General features: G+C 41.5%; 2 protein-coding genes and 1 long non-coding RNA gene across 10 annotated transcripts in view; 2 read left to right on the forward strand and 1 right to left on the reverse strand.

Annotated features, from left to right (window-relative positions):
• The window catches only part of LOC107319307 (uncharacterized), a 37,182-nt gene extending 29,539 nt beyond the window's left edge, over positions 1-7,643 (forward strand). The window contains exon 7 of the long non-coding RNA XR_014947526.1: positions 2,517-7,643. This is a non-coding gene — a long non-coding RNA (uncharacterized LOC107319307). The remainder of the gene's footprint in view (positions 1-2,516) is intronic.
• The window catches only part of LOC107319301 (uncharacterized protein F13E9.13, mitochondrial-like), a 33,788-nt gene extending 25,433 nt beyond the window's left edge, over positions 1-8,355 (reverse strand). For 4 of the 7 annotated variants that reach the window (XR_014947518.1, XM_085551064.1, XM_085551063.1 and 1 more), the window contains exons 1-3: positions 8,194-8,333; positions 7,638-7,720; positions 1,843-2,023 (exon numbers count right to left, since the gene is read on the reverse strand). Coding sequence is in view for 6 of the 7 variants with exons in the window: in XM_085551064.1 (XP_085407190.1) it covers positions 1,843-2,023; positions 7,638-7,720; positions 8,194-8,266 (337 nt within the window). In the remaining variant the exon portion in view is untranslated. Of the gene's footprint in view, positions 1-1,842; positions 2,024-7,637; positions 7,721-8,193 lie in introns of all 7 variants that reach the window. The other 3 variants (XM_085551065.1, XM_085551066.1, XM_085551067.1) reach the window with 2 other exon arrangements.
• A 173-nt stretch (positions 8,356-8,528) lies between these two features.
• On the forward strand, positions 8,529-21,251 carry CCNE1 (cyclin E1). Of its 2 annotated transcripts, XM_015874087.3 has the most exons (11): positions 8,529-8,879; positions 8,971-9,061; positions 9,208-9,276; positions 14,600-14,742; positions 14,842-14,977; positions 16,139-16,285; positions 17,930-18,025; positions 18,370-18,504; positions 18,593-18,704; positions 18,795-18,952; positions 19,757-21,251. In XM_015874087.3, exons 1-11 carry the CDS (start codon positions 8,866-8,868, stop codon positions 19,877-19,879), a joined length of 1,224 nt encoding a protein of 407 aa, XP_015729573.1. In that variant the 5' UTR covers positions 8,529-8,865; the 3' UTR covers positions 19,880-21,251. The 2 variants fall into 2 exon arrangements, with proteins under 2 accessions (XP_015729573.1, XP_085407187.1); XM_085551061.1 differs by lacking the exons at positions 8,529-8,879; positions 8,971-9,061 and having other exon boundaries at positions 9,250-9,276; positions 14,652-14,742.
• The last annotated feature ends 647 nt before the right edge of the window (positions 21,252-21,898 follow it).

A 21,898-nucleotide genomic window follows, 5' to 3' on the forward strand; every position in this document is an offset into this window, starting at 1 on the left:
TCTGTCACTATTTGGCTATCTAAAACATACTTATCAGCACAAACACACATTGCCAATGAGTTCCTTCCAGTCACAGCATCAGCTTGCTGACTTCTTCTCTCTCCCTTTACAATATAAAATCATTACCTACACTTGAAGACCACAGTTTCCCTGTGCAGTTCTATTTCAAAGTTATTTCTACCAGAGACAGGAGTTTCCATAGGGAAACTGAAATGACTGCATAGCAGCAGAAGATTCTGCATATGTTTTTTTTAAGTATAAGACATTCAGCAAATAGCCTGTAGTTGAAGCATATGAGGATTCCTTAATTAATAGCTATCTCTTATGTCTATTAAAATGATATTGATATTAAAAAGTCACTACTAGGTTGCTACAGAAAAACTACTCAGAGATTTGCTATGTACAAAGTCAGCCCCTTCACTATGGCTTTGCCTAAAGTGATTTTCTTTTCTTTTTTGCTTTCCTGCTCATTGAGCCTGAGAATCATTTTTAGAGAAGAGCAATGAAATGCATTAAACACAGGCCTTTCCTAGCTGCTGTCCTCCAGTTACAGAGCAAATAGTGCAGAACAGTAGTAGAGCTGAGCGAAACCCAAGCCCTTCAGGAATTCTCTCCCTCATTAATAATTGCTGAAGACTAAGAGAAACTCGTTGCTCTTGCATTACATCCCCTATACAGTGATCAATTTCACTCCTAAAAGGAAGCATAGCTATTACTTTTAAAAGATGTGTAAATACAAGTATCAAGTATCCTACATGAATACAATCCCTGAAAACTAACGCAAAACTGGGTTCTGTTATATTTTTGGCTTAGTTTTTCACATAGGCTCCACAGCAGAAATAGCATGCTGTGTCAGTTTGTCAAGTAGCCTTCAAGTACACCTTGAAAGCATCAGCTTCTGATTCTAAGGCACTCAAACCAAATCCATGCGCAAAACACAGCAACAAACAAAAATTCCCCCAAGAAAATGAATGTTACTCAATGTTATTTTAACTGAATTGGTTTCATAGATCACAAGCATGTTTTGATTTCTCATTCTTACAGAACTTTGCCTATTTAGAACGCCTGTAAAATTTACAAAGTGTGTAACCTTACTATACAATCTGGATAAACATTGATATTAAGTCCCAATTTCTGGAGGATGTGGGAAGTACGAGCATTCCCTATTAAACCAGTCTCCATCTTTTGATCAGGGAACGTTACATATGAAAAACTAACATTGCTCCAGCAAAGCGTAGGAACTGAAGGGTTAGCAAAGCTAAGATTCTTGCAGTAACGATAAATTAATTTGTACTTAATTTCCCTGAATGCAATTTAATGTTAAATAGTTTGGGTAGCTATACACTTAAAAATATTAACAGAAAGCTTCATTCCATTCATTCATTAAAAAAAAAAAAAAAAAAAAAAGGCAATGAAAACTTAGTTTTAATAGAAACCAGTAGTAGCAACAACATATAATTAGATGCTGAAACAGGATGCTTAACCACAGCGGGTTAAATTAATCTTCAAATATCATTTAACCGAAGTAAATAGAGTTACACCAAAGGTGGCTTTTAGACATGAGTAGGTTTAAACTAATCATTGCAGTTAGACAGGTTTCACCTAGAAAGCAGCAGCAGTGGCCTTGGGATTTTTAAGCAGCCTCCTACTGAAGCACTGTGTGAGTATCATCTATTATAATCAAGCAGGCATCTTTCTCAAAATCTAATTTCTGCTTTTTCAGGGTACAGTGAGCTTTTCATGTCTCATTTTTCATGGTATCTATGTTAGTACAATGCCCAATTTGCAGAGAGTAAATGCCATAGCAAACAACAGTAATAACGGAGGAGTCATTTCTATTACCTGCCGCAAGGGCCACTGCTGTGGCCTGTTGGTTGGCGGCACACAGCACCTGGACACCCAAAGCGAGATGTGGGCAGAGCCGCCGCACCGCTGTGCCCACTGCTGTCATGGCGGCCGTCACCTCGGGCCCAGGGCTCAGCGTGTAGGGCCGGTCGTGCATGTTCTCCACTATCAAACCATCCTGCAGAGATCACAGTAAGGAAGTTTACCATTGTGCTAAGTTTTGTGTTGAAAGACACAGAAGTTTAAAGGTTTTCCTTCAAAGGGTGGATTATCTCCAGTAAATTGTGTCGATGCATATAACCACTTATAAAAGTGCTTTCATCAACAGCATGGCATTTGTAGAGAAATCAGGAAGAGAAATAAATGTGATTTTAATTATACATTCATCAATTAGTTTTCCTTTGATCCATCCTAGGACGTGAACTATAGGCGAATGAGTTAAATCTTACACCTCATTAAAAGTACTGTAGAGTCAAACTTCAATTACCCAAATGGAATATGGGATATTGAGTATGTTTGGATAACTGATGATTTGGAGATAATCAAGGCAATTTTCAGTTTGAATTAATGTCAGAAAATAAGTGTTATTTTAGAAAAATAAAGGAGTTTTGTTTGTTTGTTTGCCTATTAACATGCCTGTTCCCACGGTGACATATTTCTCCCCATTCCAGATTCAGACTGCTTTGAAGAAAGCTACCGCTATTTATTATCCACTGTACCTCTCCATCCACAAGAACATACATTTAACAAACAATGGAGTGGCAATGAAATACTCTACTGACAGAGCTGATGCAGTTTATTGAAAATCTTTGTACATCATCTGGAGCCTTGGACATTTTCAATGGTGATATGGTATATACTAGAACTTTTCAACAATTGCAAATCATATAATTGCGTTGAGGACTAAGAACAAAAGTAGAAGTACAGCCCTGAAACATATTTCAAGCCTGACATTTTGCATTTGCGGTAAGAACTTTTCTAGACATTTCTCACCTGCTTCAATTGAAAAATACAAAAAGGTTCTAAGACAAATTAATTGCACATAAAGAAAACAAATTCTATTCTCTCTGGACTGTAACCACACATCAAAACCCTCCAAATGAGAGCTGTGCATTTCAAAGGCGTTCTAGCATTCAGAATAGAAAGAACAATTGAAAAGAAATTAAAAGAAATTAAATACAAGGAGATTATTTTTTTTTTCAAGTGGGTTATCAATAACAAAGAACTGGGAAGATGGGGAGAAAAAAGTTTTCTTTAAAAAAATCATAGATATAATGCTTCTTTCATCTTTGTCATAGTACAGATGCCCTTTTAGGCATCTTTCCCTTTGAAAGTATCCAAAAAGCAGTCAGCATTTAATGGCTGAATTACATGCTAAGCCACAGGCATCATAAATGAACTCCTAACATGGAAGATGGGGAAGAGGAAACAGACTGTAGATAATCTGTTAGAAGAGTATGGTCAATCCATGTACCTGAGGGAACACACATCTGGTGTAACTGGGAACCACTGGCTTCACCAAATAACCAACAGATTAGCATTGAAATACACAAAATATACACCATCTTAAAAACAAATGGACACAATTTATTAATTGGAAATGTGATCTAACATTTTGAGCACCTAACATGAGAGCTACATGCTATTTCATGTTAATCATCAGCATATCTTAATATAGAATTCCAGTCTGAGAAACCTCAACAGGGCAGAGGATATCAGACAGAGGAGCAGCCAGGAGAGCCCCAGGCCTCCAGGTAGGGCAGAACCAGTCTTGGCAGCAACACAGCTCCTGGGCAAGGCTGTGGGGTGCTCCTGACCCAGCAGGGAACACAGTGGCAGAATCCCGTGGCAGCATCACATCGACACCGAGCTTCCCATGAACTGTTGCTGATTCAACAGCTCAGTATTTGCATAAAACAAATTATTCCATTATATTAAAAAATATAATTATTTAAAAAGTAATTAGGGACTCTTGCCCTATTTCTGTACATAAGACAAGTATCCGATTGAATTCCTGTTCAACGTGCAGGATTCCAGCGCATTACTCTTCAACCTTATATTTATTCACTTTTCAGTAGCTCTATTTTCATAGCCTCAAGGTCCACAGTTCCTGTGACTATTTTTGGTATTACTTTAATAATGTGTTATTCCTTTAGTACCATCTAATAGACCTTGTTCCTTTGCACATTATGTTTTGTTTAATTAAAAAAAAAAAAGAAAAAAAGAACAACATATGTTCAGTAACACAGAGAGCTGAATTACAGATGCATTAACTCAAAGCTTTCTTTCATATTTTTGTATAAAAATGTAACACCACAGATTTCAGTGTTTACTGAATTTATATGTATATAAAACAGACTTCAGTACTATCAGACAGCTAATTAAAATGGTGGAAAGAAAACAGTGGTGCTGGATTCAACATCTTGGCACTTAAGCTTATAGTGTCTAAGCCTAGAACAACAACTGAACTACATGCTCCAAAGTGGAATCTCCTTGGATAGTGTGAGATAAGGCACCAGCAAGACCTTCTGGGTTTCTTTTCCATTTATTATCAGGACAATTGAAGTGTTACTTTGATATAAAGTAGCCTTACTTTGAATAGACGTCAAACACTACCAAAGTGAAAAGGTAACACTCTGTGTATCTGTAAAGTGTTCCTTTTAACACAACCAGCTAGTGGAAAATAAGTCATTTAAATAGTCACCCATGTATATTAAAAAAAAACTCTTTATGTATATATGTATGGGAACTGTTGGGTCACAGCCTGAACCACTCATTGAGCACCTGGAGACAACACCTGGTCAGCCCTGGGAGCACAAGTGAAGGCAATTCAGCAATGCAACTGGAAGGGTGGAGCCTGGCTGCACCTCCCTTACCTCATTTAAGGACTGACTGCCACTGGGGAAGGGTCTCTTGTTGGAGATTCCTCCTCTGTGGAATGGAGTTTCTACTATGACCCTAGATTCTAGGAAACAGGTGAGTGCTCTTTTGCTTGTGATGTCTTCCTATCATGTTAATTCCCCTGCTGTTACAATAATATATATCATATAAAATAGAGAAGCTATTTTCTTTATCTACAGAACTGATCACTTAGAACACTTTGACTTCCTATGTGATATAATTCCTTGCTCTGATAGCTTGAACCCTGATGCTTTGCTTAACAGAGAGGATTTACCCAGAGCTGCTGCTGTGCTACAAAAAATTTTGTAAGTGCAAAAGCAACTGCTCCTTCCTACAGAAAGAGGCTTTTTGTATCGTGCTCATTGCTAGATAGACTTGGTGTGCACTGAGAACTATGGTTCCTCCCACCGCCAGAGCCACGTGGCTCCATATGAAGAACACCAGCTTTTTAAAGCATTTATTTGCTGTACCTAGACAATTTTGTCTTCTAGAACAAGAGATTTCTACTTTAATTTAGGTAAGTAGGCATCATTTCTACTGTATAAATAACAAGAGATGTCTGTCATGAGGCTTGCCTTCTCTTTTACTTTAATAAAACTAAGATTTGAATCTCTCTAATCCAAATGGTAGCAGGTCTCTATAGCAGGAATGATAGCTTCTCAACTGCTATTAAATACCAAATAGTTTAAACTTGATTACTCTTATAATGATAGTAGTAGATTGGCTTGGAACTGCTCACTTCTTCAAAATCTTACTACAGAGCAGACATTGAGCATCACCTTTGCAGGCACACAGACAAAAGAATCAGGAGGGTCAGAGCAATTCCGTCTCCAGGAAGTGATACTGGAGAAAAAGAAGCAAGCCTGAGAGTTTGCCTACTAAAAAACACTGTAATACTTGAAATGCAGTGCAACATCATGTAAATAAATGTATTTATTACACAAGAAAAACACACAACTCTTCATTGTCATCTACTCATGTAGTTACATCAGTGAAACTGGAAGGAACTTGTGCTCTGTTTTCCAGCTACAGAGTAAGATTTACTTAGCTTCACCTGCAAAAGTGTAAGTTAGCTTCACTGTGTATTTAGCAAGCAGATAGTAAAAGCAGATAAAAATTGGGAGGGCCACGATGGCTCACAGAGTGTTGCTTACAGAAATCTTGCCTAGGGAATGTCACTGTTTAGCAACACAAGTATGAAGCATATACGTTCTTAGCACAGATGGCTTTCTAGCTGAGCTCTCGCTTGTTTTCATTACTGTGCTCTAATACCACAAATCTTTCATGTTTATTATGTTCAGCTGCTAATATGCCAGCCAAGTCACCTTTTTCCTGAACAAACTAGGATTTACTTCCAAGTGTAATGCATACTGAGCGAGCAAGCCTATACTGTATATTTCCAAATGTTAATGCCAGCTCAAGCAACTTGAGGCAACATGCGAACATCTAGCAGCAGCAACACAGTTATGACTCTTCCAGTGGCTACCGCAGGTGCTTAGAAATAATGCCAGTAGAAACATCCACTGAAAAAAACACCTTAAATTTCTAGTTCTGTGGGGAAAAATGGGCAGTTTAACAGTTCAGCCTGAGTAGTAGGAGAGAAATGAGACACTCCCATTGCAGAATCAGGAGAGCTAGTCTGGAAGAGAGGTGATCCCTGCATAGAAACCACAAAGCCCTTCAGTAACTACTGTGAAAATACACGCTTCTCTTAAAAGTGCTGGGAAAAATCTAGACAAATGAATTACAGTGAGTGTTTGGTAACCATAGTGGTATTTGTGGAAGCTCTCCTGCTTATCTTTGACCTTTATGGTGTTACCAAAGGATTTGTTTTTCATCTTGCTGTAACACTATTACATATGGACCTTTAGAATCAAGACTGGTTTGGCCCGTGTAATGATGTCATTACAGTTTAGACAAGGAATGCATTTATACCCTGAATTTGCTCAAATAAGTAGAGAAATGATGGTGTTCACCTCATCTGATTACCTGAGAGGTGGCTTTAAAAATATGAGCTGAGTAACTACAGTACAGCAGTACAACCACTGCTCTGTCCACAGCCTCCATCATGTGACTTGTCTTGTATTTTAAACTCTGTCTTCTATAATTTAGACTAAGCTCTTAAGTTCCATTTCATTTTGTCTGTAAAGAATCATTGTAAGTTCTGCTGCTGAAGTGTAACCCAGTAGAAACCTACTCAAAGTTTAGCAGAAAACAGCAGCTCAGAGCTGCAGTGGTGGTTCAGCAGTAGCCTTCTCTTGCCTCTACCTAGAACGGTCAAAGCAGGAATGGCTGCTCCCATGGACTAGGATCCAAGGATTACAGTGGGCAGAGAAGGACCTAGGAGAATCTTTTGGTTGTAGAATAATGCTACTGCAGTACGAACACAAACTGTGGGGAAATCCTACAGCCTGTAGGCAAGTCATTCAGTGCGTATGTCTGTGCCATGATTTCATGAATGCAGTGTGCCAAGCAGAGCTAAGTAAAGCAGCTTGTCAGACTGGATGATGAAGCATCCTACATCCAGATACCTAGAATGCCAGCAACAGTTCATATTGCTGTCAGTTTTCCATCTGTTTTATTTTATTTTTTTCTCTTTTATTGACTTGATTCTTGGGAATTGATAGTAATCCTATTTAAAAGACTCAAATTAGTTTGAATCTAAGCTATTCCAGTTCCACAGGGTGCGTGTGTAGTGTAGTTCAGGTTTTGATACTTGGAGGGCCTACTTGTGTGGAAATAAAAGGTGCAGGTTTAAATGTCTTCCTGAACTCGGTGGTTTTAGGTGCTTTCCATGATTTCTAGGTCACTCAGACTCAATTCAATTCACTGGGTGTGCAGAAGCAGCTTTGTGTAAATACTGCCATGGGAAGAAGGAAACCAGGACTTACAACTCCAGCATCCTTGTAAGCTTCTGCTTCTTGACAAGCTTGCTCAATGATTTGTGCCAACGGAAGAGAATTTCTCGGTGTCCCTGCAACAACAGTGCCATTTATCCCAATGCGAAGGCAAACCATACAGCCAGTGATGCTTTTCTGATAACGCAGTTATATGCGCTGGCATAATAAAATAGGGAGAAACGGGGTAAAACAGTTAAATGAGATGTGCTCCCCTTTGCTGAACGTCACAGCTCAGCTGTATCTGCTCGCTCCTGAAGCCACTCACAGATCTGAGGGTGCTGATGCGGTGTTGTACCGGGACTTTCAGCTCTTTTACGGCCTGGCACACAGCCATGAGAACTCAGGCCGGACGCAGCACCACAGGGAGCCACGTGTCCGAGCTGTCCCGAGGCCTGTGCAGCTCGACATCCCTCATCTCTCTGAGCGCTCCCCCAGCGCTGCGGGTTCCCTCAGGTGCCCGTTCTTCCCCCGACCCCTACAGCCGTGCCGCCCACTTTGCGAGCGGGTCCCGCAGCGCCGCGTGTTCCCCGTCCCGCCCCGCGCTCACCTGGCAGCGCAGCCACATGCACCACGCCGAGCACCGCCGCCCGCAGCCGCCCGAAGAGCCGCGGCCCCGCCATGGCAGCCCGTGTCTTTAGTCCCGCTGCCGTCGGCTCAGCCGCTCACCTCGCTTCACCCCTCCGCCGCGGGGTCGCGCCCGGGGCCTCCCGCCCCCCTCCCAGCTCCGCTTCCGCCCGGTGCCGCCGGCCCCGCCCCTGCTCACACCGTGTGATCCCGCTCCCCGCGGTGCCCCGCGCTCCCCCGGGGCCGGAGCGCGCCCGCAGACCCCGCCCCACCCGGGTGCCGGCCCCCGGCTCTGGGCGCGGGGCCACGTGTGCGGGCGGGCGGGCGGGAGGCGGCCCCGCGCCGCGCGTTTAAATGTCCCGCTCGGTGCGGGCCGCGATGTGCGCAGGGACGGGAGCGGCCGCGCCGTGAGGCAGGAGCTGCCCGCGGTTGGTGCCCGCAGTCGGTGCCGTGCCCCGCACGAGCTGCCCCGCCTCGTCCCCGCCGCCGTCGGGCGGGCACCGAGCGCCGCGCCCGCGCTGTGTCCGGGGAAGCTCCGGGGTGCTGAGCGCTCAGCGGGTCCCGGGGCGCGGCGGGGCCTTTCCGCGCCTCGTGGCTCTTTGTGGGGGCTGCGGCTCCCGGCTCCGCTCGTGCTCTCGGTCCGGCGGCGGGCAGCATGCGGAGGGAGAGGTGAGTCCGGCCGGCCCTGCGGGTAGGCCGGCTTCTCCGTTAGCGAGGCCGGGGGGGCGGCTCTTTCTTAACGCTTCTCGTTTCTTGGCAGCGACTGCGCGGAGGAGAAGGCTCCCGCCAAGGGGGAAGGGGGCGCCGAGGGGACCGTGCGGGCCCGCAAGAGAAAAGCCGATGTAGCCACGGTGAGTGCAGGCCCGGCGGGCGGCACGGCACGGCCTGGAGGGCGGTATGGGCCTGGAGCTGCTCCCGCGGCCTTTTGTTGGGGGGTGGGTGGCCATGTGCTGCAGGGGGGGTGAACGGCCCTAAATCCCTTCTTTTCTTTTTGTAGTTCCTACAGGATCCCGATGAAGAAGTTGCCAAAATTGAAATGAGTAGGAAAAAGCAATATGAAAGCCAGGTAATGACTGTGGCCTTAGATCACCTTCCTTTGGTCTTAGTAGCCTGTTGGTGCAGGATGTTGGTATTACACAGATATGCAGTTACCCCGTGTTGTGTGGTGGTGGTTGAGGGGACCACCAGCCCAGGCTGTTGAAGGCCGCAAACCACCTTAGTGGCATGGCCTGCTTTGGAGCCTTTGCAAGGGATGAAGCCTACACTGCTTTAAACCATTACGTGAATGCTTCAGTGTACCTAAATGTCCCGGGGCTGCCAGGCTGTGCCCTACAAAAGCCTCCATACACACTTAGTTTTCCACACTGACGTACCTGGAGCCTTGTAGGAGTTCAGTGGTTCACTTACATGCTGTATCCCGCAGGCCAAAGCATGCAGCCCTTTGGCACGCAAACAGAACCAAGTTTTGAGATGGATCTCTTTGTAACCCTGTCTTACACTTACATATAACCTGGGAGAGAGGAAAGATCACTTGTTTCTCTTAGTTAGCTCTATTCTCATTGGCAAGTGTTTTTATTAGGTGGAGGGAGTACATGAAGTTCCAGATTAGGAGTTTATAGTACTGGATACTACTGTGGTGGTGATGTGGGCTTTAGGCTTCTGCAGATGAAAGGGATGATTTGTTAAAAGCCTTTTATACTGTAGGCCAAAGAACAAATGAGGCTGCTCGCTGGGGTTGGTGGCCAGTGCCAGTTTCCAAATAGGACACTTGGCATGATCCAAGTTACTAAGTCAGACTGAACTCCAGTAGCATCCCCTAAACTTCTTAGTGCTGTTCTTAAGTTCTTCAATCTTGATACGTTAGTCGTGTTTATATTGGGTGCTTTATTGGTATCTGGTATCGAAAGCAAGATGCCTTTGTGCATTGAGATGCGTGCTCTAAATAAAAGAGCAAAATCAGCCTCTTGGAAGTAGGTTTATTCTTGTTTGTGATTCTCTCCTGTGCATATGCACACACATGCTCACTCACTCTGTTGCAAGGACTTCAGCCAGTTAATGCACATGCAGGGTGATACTTAAGCTGCAAAAGTCATGATCAGGGAGTACAGACTGTACTCATTTGGTACGCGAGGCTATGCATAATGTGGCACATCTAACCAGAAGTGGCAGCTGGAAGTTCTAAGACTGAAGTGCTACCATAACAGATGGGCATCATTGTTTGGAATGGCCTCTGCTTGTTGCAACTGCGTACACTAGTTATCAGTCAACATATTAAGCAGGGCTCAAATGGTGAGCATTTAATGAGGGGATCTCTCCTTCCCTTCTGTCTTTCTTTTGTGCAGTATATTAAACTAATTTCTCACTACTGACAAGGAAGAGCTGCCTGTCCTTCACTGCAGACCCCTCCTTTAGCAAAACATTCTGGAAGAGCTTCTAATAAATGTTTATTCCATAATAATAAGGTACCATTGAAAAAACCCTTATTGCAATTGTAATTTGAAAAGCGGCTTGAAATGTATTTTGCACACATTGATCTTCAACTTTGGAAGTAGATACAGGGATACAGGCTTCCAATTTACTGGGGCTTTTTCTTTTTTCTTTTTCTTTCTATATGGTGTTGCTATTAAATGCTACTTCAGGAACGATAGGTATAGCAACATTCAGATAACTCAGGCAGGAGGCATCCAAAGTATTAATTTAGGAATTTTCCAAGCTATCTTCAGGACGCTGGTGGGACTTTGGCCCTTTGATTCTGTAAACTGTAGATAAAAATGGATACCTGTGTATCAGTCTCTACACAGAGAAGGTTTTTTTGTTATGACAAAGTAGCCAGATTGTTACAGATCTGTTTAAAAAAGCTAACATTTGGCTGCACAGCAGCAGCTCTTCAGTCTATGGCTTGACACAAGCTATTCTCTGATATAAATTGCCATGGGCCACTAATGAGAATATGTTTATGGTTCCAGCAGCAGTATCGCAGGCTTGTATGATAGCCAGTGAGATAGTTATTCTGTTGAGGCACAACAATTCTAAAATGCAAGCAGCTATAAATCCTCTGCAGCCTGTGCCACGTGACTTCTACATTAAATAAACTGTTTACTGACACTAGGTTATACATGAGGCAAAATATCGTAGTCACATCCCACTTTATGGCATCTTCATAGTCAATTCATTAGTTTGCTTCTGTTGAACATAAGGCCTGAGTTCTTAATCAGAATGCTGTTACCCTTTATGTGATGGGAGGGTGGCTATATCATGAGGTTTGTGACAGCGGAATATTACATCAATTCTGTGTTTGATTTTGGAGAACTGGCACTGCTGTAATTCTGTAAGCAATTCTCATATTAATTCTGGCTGCTTTCTATGGATGGATACACTTCCAAGGCTTTGCATAAAGCAAAGTTCATTTAACTTGATGAGAGTAATCCATGCAATTATGATAGAAAATGCGTGTTCTCCTGAATCTAGAGTGGAGAACAGAAACCAGAAATGATAAGAAATCTTGGGATGGGGCTACCTAATCTTTTTGGATAGAAAGGAGACAGAGCAAGCTTTCAGTAATCAGTTTTGATCAATTTCTCATTAGCCACTTTTCCGGATTCTAGTCTTACTGTTGTCAAAATTTTCTATCTAATGATCTTAAAATGTCCTCTGAAGACATTCTTTAACAAGCCTAGGTTGTTTCTGAAAGGTAAAATTAAAGAAACAAAACAAAAATGCAGCAGTGACTACAACAAAAACCTCATGCACTTACACAAGTGAACAACGTTACCTATATCCAAGTTGAGAGCCTGGCTTGGCCCCAATATTGGCAGGGCAATATTTAGACTCTTTCAAAGACTATAAGTGCCAGAAGTTCCTATGCTGTTCAAAATGAATTGGAATGACTGAACTGTTGCTCTTCTTTCTCCTCTTCATTTGATAATTCTGGAATCTCTTTCTCATGGAAAAGCCCTGTACTTCAACCTCTGATGCTTCCTGTGAGTGAAAATTGACTTGAATTGTAGGTCTTAATGCTTTTTGATGGCAGAGTAAGGCTGCAATCTAATAGTTGAAGTCTGTCTGCTCAGAAATGCTACATTTTGAGGTGAGACAACCTGACTTGTCTGACTTCTCCTGCTTGTTTGGGTTTCCATACTGAAAATCCAGGGATGCTGCTGTTTTTAGTGCAGTTCTGGGTTACTGTCATTTCCAACCTTCCTGTTGGCACCTTTTGCCCCTAGTAACTTTACTGGTGGCTCTGAGGGGCACAGGTGTCTCAGAACCTTGTGTGGCTGATTTCCTGAAGGCTCTGACTGCCACAGTGATCCAAATGGCCGGTACCTGCTCCATTTGGTGGCTGGCCTACATGCCCAAAAGGTGTTGCAAAGTTCCACTTCAGTCAGTGTTTGGTACATGGTGACATGCTACAGAAAAATGAGGTATGGGAATCAGCTGCTGTGTTCTGCCCTTCCAGGTGTTTCTTCTAATGAGCGTTCTCATGTCCTACCTGTATCTAGTGCCTTATGTGCTTTAGGGCTTGCACTGTGCCAGCCCAAAGGAAGCTCTTCCGGATTGCCTCCCACCCTCCTCACCTTAAACTGTTTCACTTTCAGTAGCAGCTCAGCAGTCCTTTTTTTTTCCTTACGTTTAGTGTGCGGTGTTCTGCAATTTCTTGATACTACTGCTTGATTTCAGCTGAATATCTTGCTCAATCTGCTCTAAAGAATCAGGAATCTAATAAGCTCATCCACTCGACCAAAATACATATTAAAAACTGTGGTGTTTTTTCATTTCAGCTAATTCAGACTTCTTTCTCCTTTCTTGCTTTTGAAGGCCCTGCTTATTTGCTTCCATTCTTATCTCTGGCTGAGCTACGTGCTTCACTGTTACTTGTGTTCTACCCCAGTTATATTGGTGAACTGTTATCTAGCAGCTCTGTTTTCACATTTAAGACATCTAAAAAAGTCTTGAATCTTGATTTGTTTCCTTATAGAAGATAGGAAGTGATGAAATCTCTCTCCAATCAGTGGCTGTGTGGTATCTACTTTGGCTGAGAATAGTGGAACTTTTCTTTTAGCTACTGCTGGTGTAGTAGGCACCTTCAATTAGATCTAATGCATGGCTTTTCTGTTGGTTTGCTGATTAACCGATAAGGCACTGCTTCTCTTAATGCTGTTGGCAGCTGGACTTGCCATGCAGCTGGGAGGACAAAGTGTGACTATGCTAGCTTTGAGGGAGGACAAAAATTAACTTAAAGCAATGAAATGTGGTGATCAAACTTTCACTTGATAGGAGATCTGTCAATTTTATAGTACGGATACTATTCCCCTCCACTCCAACCTGAATTAAATCATGGCATGGATGTGTAAGTAGCTCTGCTAGATTTCATGTTGAACTCTGGGAGGTGAAGCTGCCTCTCTATCTGAAGGTAATAGAATGCCATAGCTGCAAGAGATCTGTGGCTTTCATTTCTGAAGTCAGTGGTTTTTTGTTTCTGAAGCTGGAGCCAGGGGAAGCCATTTTGCTGGAAAGCAGCATCACTTGTAGCAGTGATGGCAAAAATCAAGTGTGGAAGGGGCACATTTTTTATATAGAAAAAATTGCCAGGGGCAAATTTTGCATATAGGGCATTTTGGTAATGCCTAATGAGTCTTCTGTTTCTGGGTTTGTTTTTTAATTGTTATTTCTTGAAGCATATAATGATTCTTGTTAAGGATTTATGTCCCTTCAGTGCTGCAGAATAGGTCAATTTGCAGCAAGATGGCTGGCTTTGCTCTTTAACAGAAATGCCTAATTTCAACTTGCTTAGGTATGATACTGTGGGGCTGAGTTTGTATTCTACAGTGAAAGAAAATGAACAGTATTTTCCTGGGGAACTGAGAGTTACTGGTGAGAGCCCAGTGAAGGACCTTGAGACAGTGAAAGGAAGGGGGCAGCTCTCCTGTGAGGATGGCTTGGAGGTGAGCAGGCTCAGGGATATCTCATCAATGTATATAAATACCTGAAGAGAAGGTGAAAGAAGATGGAGCACTTTTTAGAGGTGCCCATTGGCAAGACAGGAGCAGTGGGCACAAAATAAAATGCAGGAGGTTCCTTCTGGACATCAGGAAATTTTTACTGTGAGGGTGAGCAGAGCACTAGAACAGGTTGTGACTAGAGGATGAGGAATCTTTTTAGAGATGCTCAGAACTGTGGATGTGGTCCTGGGCAACCTGCTGTAAGTGGCCCTGCTTCAGCAGAAGCATTGAGCCAGATGATTTCTGCAGGTTACTTTCAGCCTCTGTGGTTCTGTATGGTCTAAAGAGGTAATCACAGTTTGTTGTGGTTTATTTCAAGTGGGCTGTTATTTACATCTCAAATCATTACTTTTACAGCCATAGTGTAAAATCTTCTCTTTCATTTTATAGCTGTCCTGGAATAACATTAACAAAGATCCCCATATGCTGATTCCTACTCCAGATAAAGATGATGATCCAGTTGGTGTTGATTATGCTCACTTCATACATCTGAACGTTGCTTCAACTAGATCTTCACCGCTACCAATTCTGGGGTGAGTTTGCTGTTGATTTGCTGCTGTTTCTCTGCCTTCCTTTGGTTTGTTTCTCTACCGTTCTTATGGTTTGAGACTAAGCATGTTCATCTGTCTTAGCTGGGCAAACAGAGATGATGTATGGAAAAACATGATAAACAAAGAGGAGACATATGTGAGGGATAAACTATATATGCAAAGGCACCCTCTCCTGCAACCTAAAATGCGAACAATCCTTCTAGACTGGCTAATGGAGGTAAGCTTTTTTGGGTCTGTGACTACTTTAAGTGTGCTTTTGATAAAGTATGCTAATAACTGTCATCTGCACTTATCATGATGTTTCATAATTCATGTAGCACTAGCTACTTGTCTTCTTATTACGTTTGTCAATGAATGGTACCAAATTAAATATATGTATTCAAATATGCACACGGTGGATTGATTTGATGGTACGTGAACTGACCGTATATTGAGATATTAATTTAAATGAATTGTGTATAATAATCAGTTTGTCCCTAAAGCTCCACAAGGTAACTTCAATGTCACGCAACAGATTAAATCTGCGTGATTATTTAAGTTACTGTGACTAGGAATGTGTGGTGTCTTATAGACTAGATGAATCTCACAACATAGAGTGATAGAATGGGTCAGGCTGGAAGGAACCATAAATATCATGTAGTTTCAACTCCTTGCCATAGTCAGGGATACCTTCCACTAGACCAGGTTGTCCCAGACCCCATCCAGCTTGGACTGGAGTGCTCCCAAGGATGGGGCATCAACTACTTTCCTGGTTTCAGTGCCTCACCACGCTCTACATAAAGAACCTCTTCCTAACATCTAATCTAAATTTATGCTCTTTTAGTTTAAAGCCATTAGTTACCCCATGCTCTATCACTATATTTCCTGACAAAAAGTCCCTCCCCATCTTTCTTGTAGGCCCTCCAGATACTCGTAGGCTGCTACAAGTTCCCCTGGAACTTTCTTCTCTGGTATTGGCTTGTAGAATGTATAGCAAGTCTGCTGTCTTTATGGGAGTACTTTTGGTGTTTGAATGACTTGATATAATCTCTGCTCTTGATTCTAAAGCAGTTGTGAGAATTTTCTCATCTGAGGTGTTGAAATAATGCGTGTTTGTGAATATGAGGAACTGATGTTCCAGTACTGTTATAGCGCTCCCATTTCATAAAAGTGCTTTCACTTGGGTTTATCTTCATGAGAGGGGGGATTTACTGTAGTGCTGGTCATCTTGTGAGTCAAAGGAAACAGCTTAGCTCCTGCTCTTAGTTAACATGTCAGGTTTAGTATCAGTGAAGCAGAAGTCAAATGTGAAATTGTGAAACCTAGACATGCATTTTGAATAAATCTGTAGCATCTGATGTTGACTCTCTAACGCTGTTCTTCATCTTTGTCTCTCTAGGTTTGTGAAGTCTACAAGCTTCATAGAGAAACTTTTTATTTAGCACAAGATTTCTTTGATAGGTTTATGGCAACACAACAGAATGTTGTAAAAACACTATTGCAACTTATTGGGATCTCTTCTTTATTCATAGCAGCAAAGCTTGAGGTAAATATCTGTTATTTATCTAAACTTAAAAATGTGATTGGACAAACAGCGCACTTACTGTACACTAAATGCATTTTGGCTAGCTTTTATTTTCAAAATCCTTCCTATATTTTTAGATTTGGCTAAAATTAGGGCTAGCTAAGACACCGCTATCTTTATTTTAAAAGAATAGTCTCTTCAGTGTTAGAATCATTCAAAATGTTTTTAATTGTTGTTGTTAAATGAGTTTTTGGCTGGCTGCTCTATGCAGAGACCACTTGTAGCAATTCTGCTGTTGGTGGAGTACCTACTGGATAATACAATCCAAGCCGTTTTTATTTACTGGCACAAACTGAGCTATTAAAATAGGCCTTCTAAACTTCTCACTCTTTGTCTTTTAAGAGGCTTATTGATGTTTGATTTGTTCCTAAGCAAATTATATTGCTGCTGTTGTAGTTGAACCCAGCAGGTGGCTCAGCACCACAGTCATTTGCTCACTCCTCCCTTCCCAGTGGGCTCACTGGGGGAGAGAATCGGGGGGGAAAAATGTATAACTTGTGGGTTGAGATAACACTATTTATTAAGACAGAGAAAATAAGAAGGCTAATAGTTACAGATATATATATATAATATATATATATTTACATATATATATATATGTATATATATACACACATACATAACAAGCAATGGGCAAGCAATTGCTCAGCACCCTGCAGCCAATGCCCAGCTAGCCTCCCAAGCAGTGGAAGAGAGTGAGATGAACTTCCACCCCCTCCAAACGCCTCCTGCATGATGTCATAGGGTACGGAATATCCCTGTGGCTGGTTTAAGTCAGCTGTCAGAATTCTGTTCCCTCCCAGCTCCTTGGGCCCTTTGCTGAGAATGGCCTTGGCTCTGTAAAACACTGCTCAGCAGCAGATGTACACATTGGTGTGTAATCAACATTGTTTTTCTCCTGGAACCGAAACATAGCATCGTACCTGACTTTGTGAAGAAAGCATTTCCATCCCAGCTGGAACTAAGACAGCTGCTTAATCATTAGGCTTCATTGTAGAGCTCTGCTTAAGGTGAAGCTTACACTTGTTGAGCAGTTAGGCCAGGTTGTATCCTCATGTTGAAAAGCAGCTTGGTTCTGATGGCAGTGTTTGAGGGGCTCTCTGTGATCTGTTTCCTATTCACTGGAGTATCCGTGGTTAATTAATATTTGTTTGCTACTTACAAGACCTGAGGTCATTACTCTAACAGCTTTTGTAAGGCTGTATACCCTGGTAGTTGTGCCAACATCTGTGACCAGTAGAGCTGTATTTAAATACAAGAGATAAAAGATGCTTTCCACAGGCTGCATTGAAATAATCCTGATGCCATTTACAGTATGCTGTATGCACCTCAGTGATGCAGTCAGTCAATACATGTACTGATCTATCAGAAGTTAAAGGTGAAAACTATCAACAGAGAGGCTGAAAAAGAAATCTATATATATTAAAGGCAGAGGAGACCACAATGAGTTAGGATGGAAAGGAGGGTTATTTTCCTTCTTTTCCCCCCTGCTATCTATTTTGAAATGCTGGAGTGGCACTGGGTTGTTCTTCTCAGTACATGGGAGGACTGGTTAGGACCTATTTGTCTAACTCAATACTTGATTTTTTTTTTTCTGTCTCTCAGGAAATTTATCCACCCAAGTTGCACCAGTTTGCCTATGTTACAGATGGAGCTTGTACAGAAGATGAAATCCTCAGTATGGAATTGATCATTATGAAGGTAATATTTCAAAGTGGAATTTGTCCTTTTTTTGTCTTAAAGGTATAGCATAATCAGACTAAAAGCAAGAGCATCAGTTAATCTTATGTGCTGGTAAGAGACAATTTCTAATTAGAAAACAGTGTCCTCTAGGTAACAGGTGATTTAAAGCATCCATCAGTACACAAGTATTTAACAAAATGAATTGTTTCCTTCTATCAGCAGGAGGGAGGTATGGGAAAGAATTGATTTGCGTGTTCCAAAAATGCCTTGCCCAGCTTACTGCCTAGAGTAAATAAAGCTGCGTGGTCTCAGTTAGGAACACTTTGTTAATACTCAAGTGCTGTGTATGTCTACTCTTGCAGGCTCTTAATTGGAACTTAAATCCACTGACAGTTGTATCGTGGCTAAACATTTACTTGCAAGTTGCCTATTTAAATGAGCTTTACGAGGTATTGTTGCCACAATATCCACAACAAATATTTGTACAAATAGCAGAGGTAAGACCGATTCCATCCTCCAAATACTATTTCATTTGAAAAAAATATTATTTTGCAATAGACTTATTAAACATCTGTCATCTTGTAGCTCTTGGATCTCTGTGTGCTGGATATTGGCTGCTTGGAGTATACATATGGTGTACTTGCAGCTTCTGCTTTGTACCACTTCTCCTCATCTGAGTTGATGCAGAAAGTTTCAGGTACGTAAGAGTGGTATTTACGGATTGCCTAATGTATTTACAAACATGAAATCTTAAGTCAGGCGGGTAAGCCTATGTCTTGTCTTCTAGGTTATGAATGGTGTGAGATAGAGGAATGTGTAAAATGGATGGTTCCATTTGCTATGGCTATAAGGGAAGTAGGAAGCTCCAAACTCAAACACTTTAGAGGTATAGCTCCTGAAGACTTGCACAATATACAGACGCACATAAACAGCTTGGATTTGCTGGTATGTATATGCATACTGAAGGCAAAAACTGCCTAAAATCTCTACATGTTGTTTTGTCTTTGGTTAGAGCATAAATTGAGTTCAAGTGAAGCATTATCAGATTGAGATGGAGTGTATGCTGACTGTAGGAGGCCTAAGATTGTATGTTGTTTGTAAAATTACCAGGGAAAAGATCTGACTTGTACAGTACTTAGTATAAAAGGGTGATTTTAGCCTTTATGTTTGTTATGTCAAAGGACAAATAATTACTTTAGAAATGGGAAGCATATTTCTGCCTTTTCAGATACTTACTGTATTGTATACTAGACCTTTATCTATAGGAAATGTGGGTAACATACCTCATCTGGTGAAAGAGAATATTAACTAATCACTCTCAAGTGATCTTGTGGGGCTCTTGTGTGACGGTGGTTGACAAGAAGTTGAGCAACAGTTTCTAGCTTGACAAACTTGCAGAGGACCAAAATCGTGTCAATCAATTTGTACTTAAACTATTGTGTTTTTTTCACTGTAATTAATTTTTATGTTATCTGGTTATAATAGAAGTTAAATCTCGTACTATTCAGCAGCTTTTTAATTTTCAATCTTGAAGATCCTGTAATGCTGACAGTCAGTTTCCAGAAGTTAATGTTAATTTCTTGGAGTTTATATTCACTGGCTGTTGTGTACTGTATTCATCTGATAGATGAGCAAGCAGGAGATAAGTATTAAATTCTTCAGCCCCGAGTTACGTTATTGATCTGCTGCGTGAATACACCCAAGTGAAGATTTTTATCTTTTTTCCCTCTTTTCCTGTGCTGCCTCCAGGACAAAGCTCAAGCAAAACAAGCCATATTGGCTGAGCAAAATAGGACTTCACCTTTCCCCACTGGTGTCCTTACGCCACCACAAAGCAGTAAGAAGCAGCCTGCTGGACTGAAGCCGATATGACTGTATGAACCGTTTACAGACGATTTTGCTGAAGTGCCTGTTCTGCTGGTTTTAACTCCTGCTCCGTTATGGAAATGCTGCCGGTGACATTCATAAGCTTTTATGGAATTTGAAAAGGAAACCTTATCTTTCTCACCACAGAAGATTTTTTTTTTCTATTTGAAATATTTTTATTGAACTTTTTATTGAAAGTATTTTATAGAAATGGATCGAGTACGTCAGCCACTTAAAAGAACACCGAAGAGTGCTCCAAATGCTGCTATTGAGGGTGATGCTTGATGTGACCAACTGTTCAGAAAAAAAGGCTTCAAGTTTAGGTTATTTGCCTGTTTGTCTTTTGAATAACCAGCAGTTCCACTGTCCCCTGTTGACAGCTGGGCAAAATGCTGTGCAAGGAGACATTTCAAAGCCTCTTTTTCAAATGGTTGGCTTACAACCTGATGCCTTTAAAAAACAAACAAACAGAACTCTTTATTGTAAATGCTGCTATGTCTCTGTGTATCCATTTTTAATAAAAATGCTGTCTAAGACAGCTGGTTTTATGTATATTCCTATTTTTCTTTTGATTATGGTCAGCTAAGGTTTTTCAGACTGTGACCACTAGTGTAGTGTGGGAATTGGGTGCAACGAATATAGTAACTATCATCTTATTTATTTAGCGCTACTAGCTTACCAATGCAAGTTTCATTTTTGGATGCTGAGATGAATTTTTATGTTGATTTAAATTTTCCTTATTGAGTTGCACATGACAAGAGAGGGGATAATAAACGTGACAGGTGTTTGGGGAATCCTTGCACAACAGGTGTGCTAACGATCAGTGTGTTGGGAACTTCTCGAGTCAGTGTCTGGATCATTGTATTTAATAGCAATAAACAATGGGGAAAGAAGCTTGCCTTTATTTTAAATGTAATGGTTTGAACTTTGGGATTTTGGCATATACTTTGACAACGAGTAATTTGCGAAATTGAGTTCTGGGATGGCGTGTGCCTGTAAATGCGTTGTTTTATAGGAAGAATAGTCCTTGTCCTTTGCAGCATCTGGGAGTTCATAGTAAGACCGTTTCTGATGAAAAGGGAAATAGATGCAATATCAGTTACTGACTTTTCATGGCGCTCACTTTGAAGGACTGTTCCACAACACTGAGAGCTTTTATGGCTATCGCAGGATTCACCACATCCCGTCGATCACTTAGATGCTACATTTGTATTTCTGGAAGCTGCTTCTCTGCTGATGGTTAATTTTTCTAAATGTAAGTTTCCACCAACACTGCTTTTAAGTTATTCTCCCTTTCCATTCTCCCCGACCCAATATTCTGATAAATGTTAAAGCTCTGATATAATAAATATGCCTGCTGTAACTAATGGTAAGCAAATTATTTGGTGCTGCTGGCTTTTTTTTTTTCTCCTCTTGCAATGAATGGTTGTAAATTCTGTATTAACAGCTGTAGGTATAAGCTGAACAAGTGTGCTGGTGCCAGATCAGAGAGGCTTTCATTTCTTGGAGTGCTACATATCCCGGCCAAGCAAACTTCATTTGCCCATTAACAAGAATTTGTGACAGTGGAAGAGTTGTCAAGACACATTTCAATACTTGTTCTTAAACATGGAGCCCAAAACTTGAGGAGAGGGAAGAAAGCAGAACAAACAAACAAACAAAACCAAGGACGTTGCCTCTGAGCGTTGCTCTCTGGGCTTAGTTTTTGAATCTCTCACCAAGCACCAGCATGGGAGTTCCTGGTACTATTTAGTGCTTAGTAGAAGTTTCTAAAGTTATATTTAGTGTGACTGGCTCTATGGACAGATTATACTTCATTACTTCTAACTTCAAGAAAATATTCTGTAAATGCATCACAGATGTGGTAAATGCTAACTCTCAATTTAAGCTAAAGGTGACTTTCTGGTTAACATCACTCAGCTGTGACTGCAGGTGTCCCTCATTCTTTGGGCTGTGTGGGACAGCTATCTGCTATAGTTATATATACGCCTACTTGTGTGAAGTTGTTCAAGTAACCGGCCTCCT

This window comes from Coturnix japonica, chromosome 6 (genome assembly GCF_054131305.1).
Source record: "Coturnix japonica strain WE chromosome 6, WE-NBRP24, whole genome shotgun sequence".
NCBI lineage: Eukaryota > Metazoa > Chordata > Aves > Galliformes > Phasianidae > Coturnix > Coturnix japonica.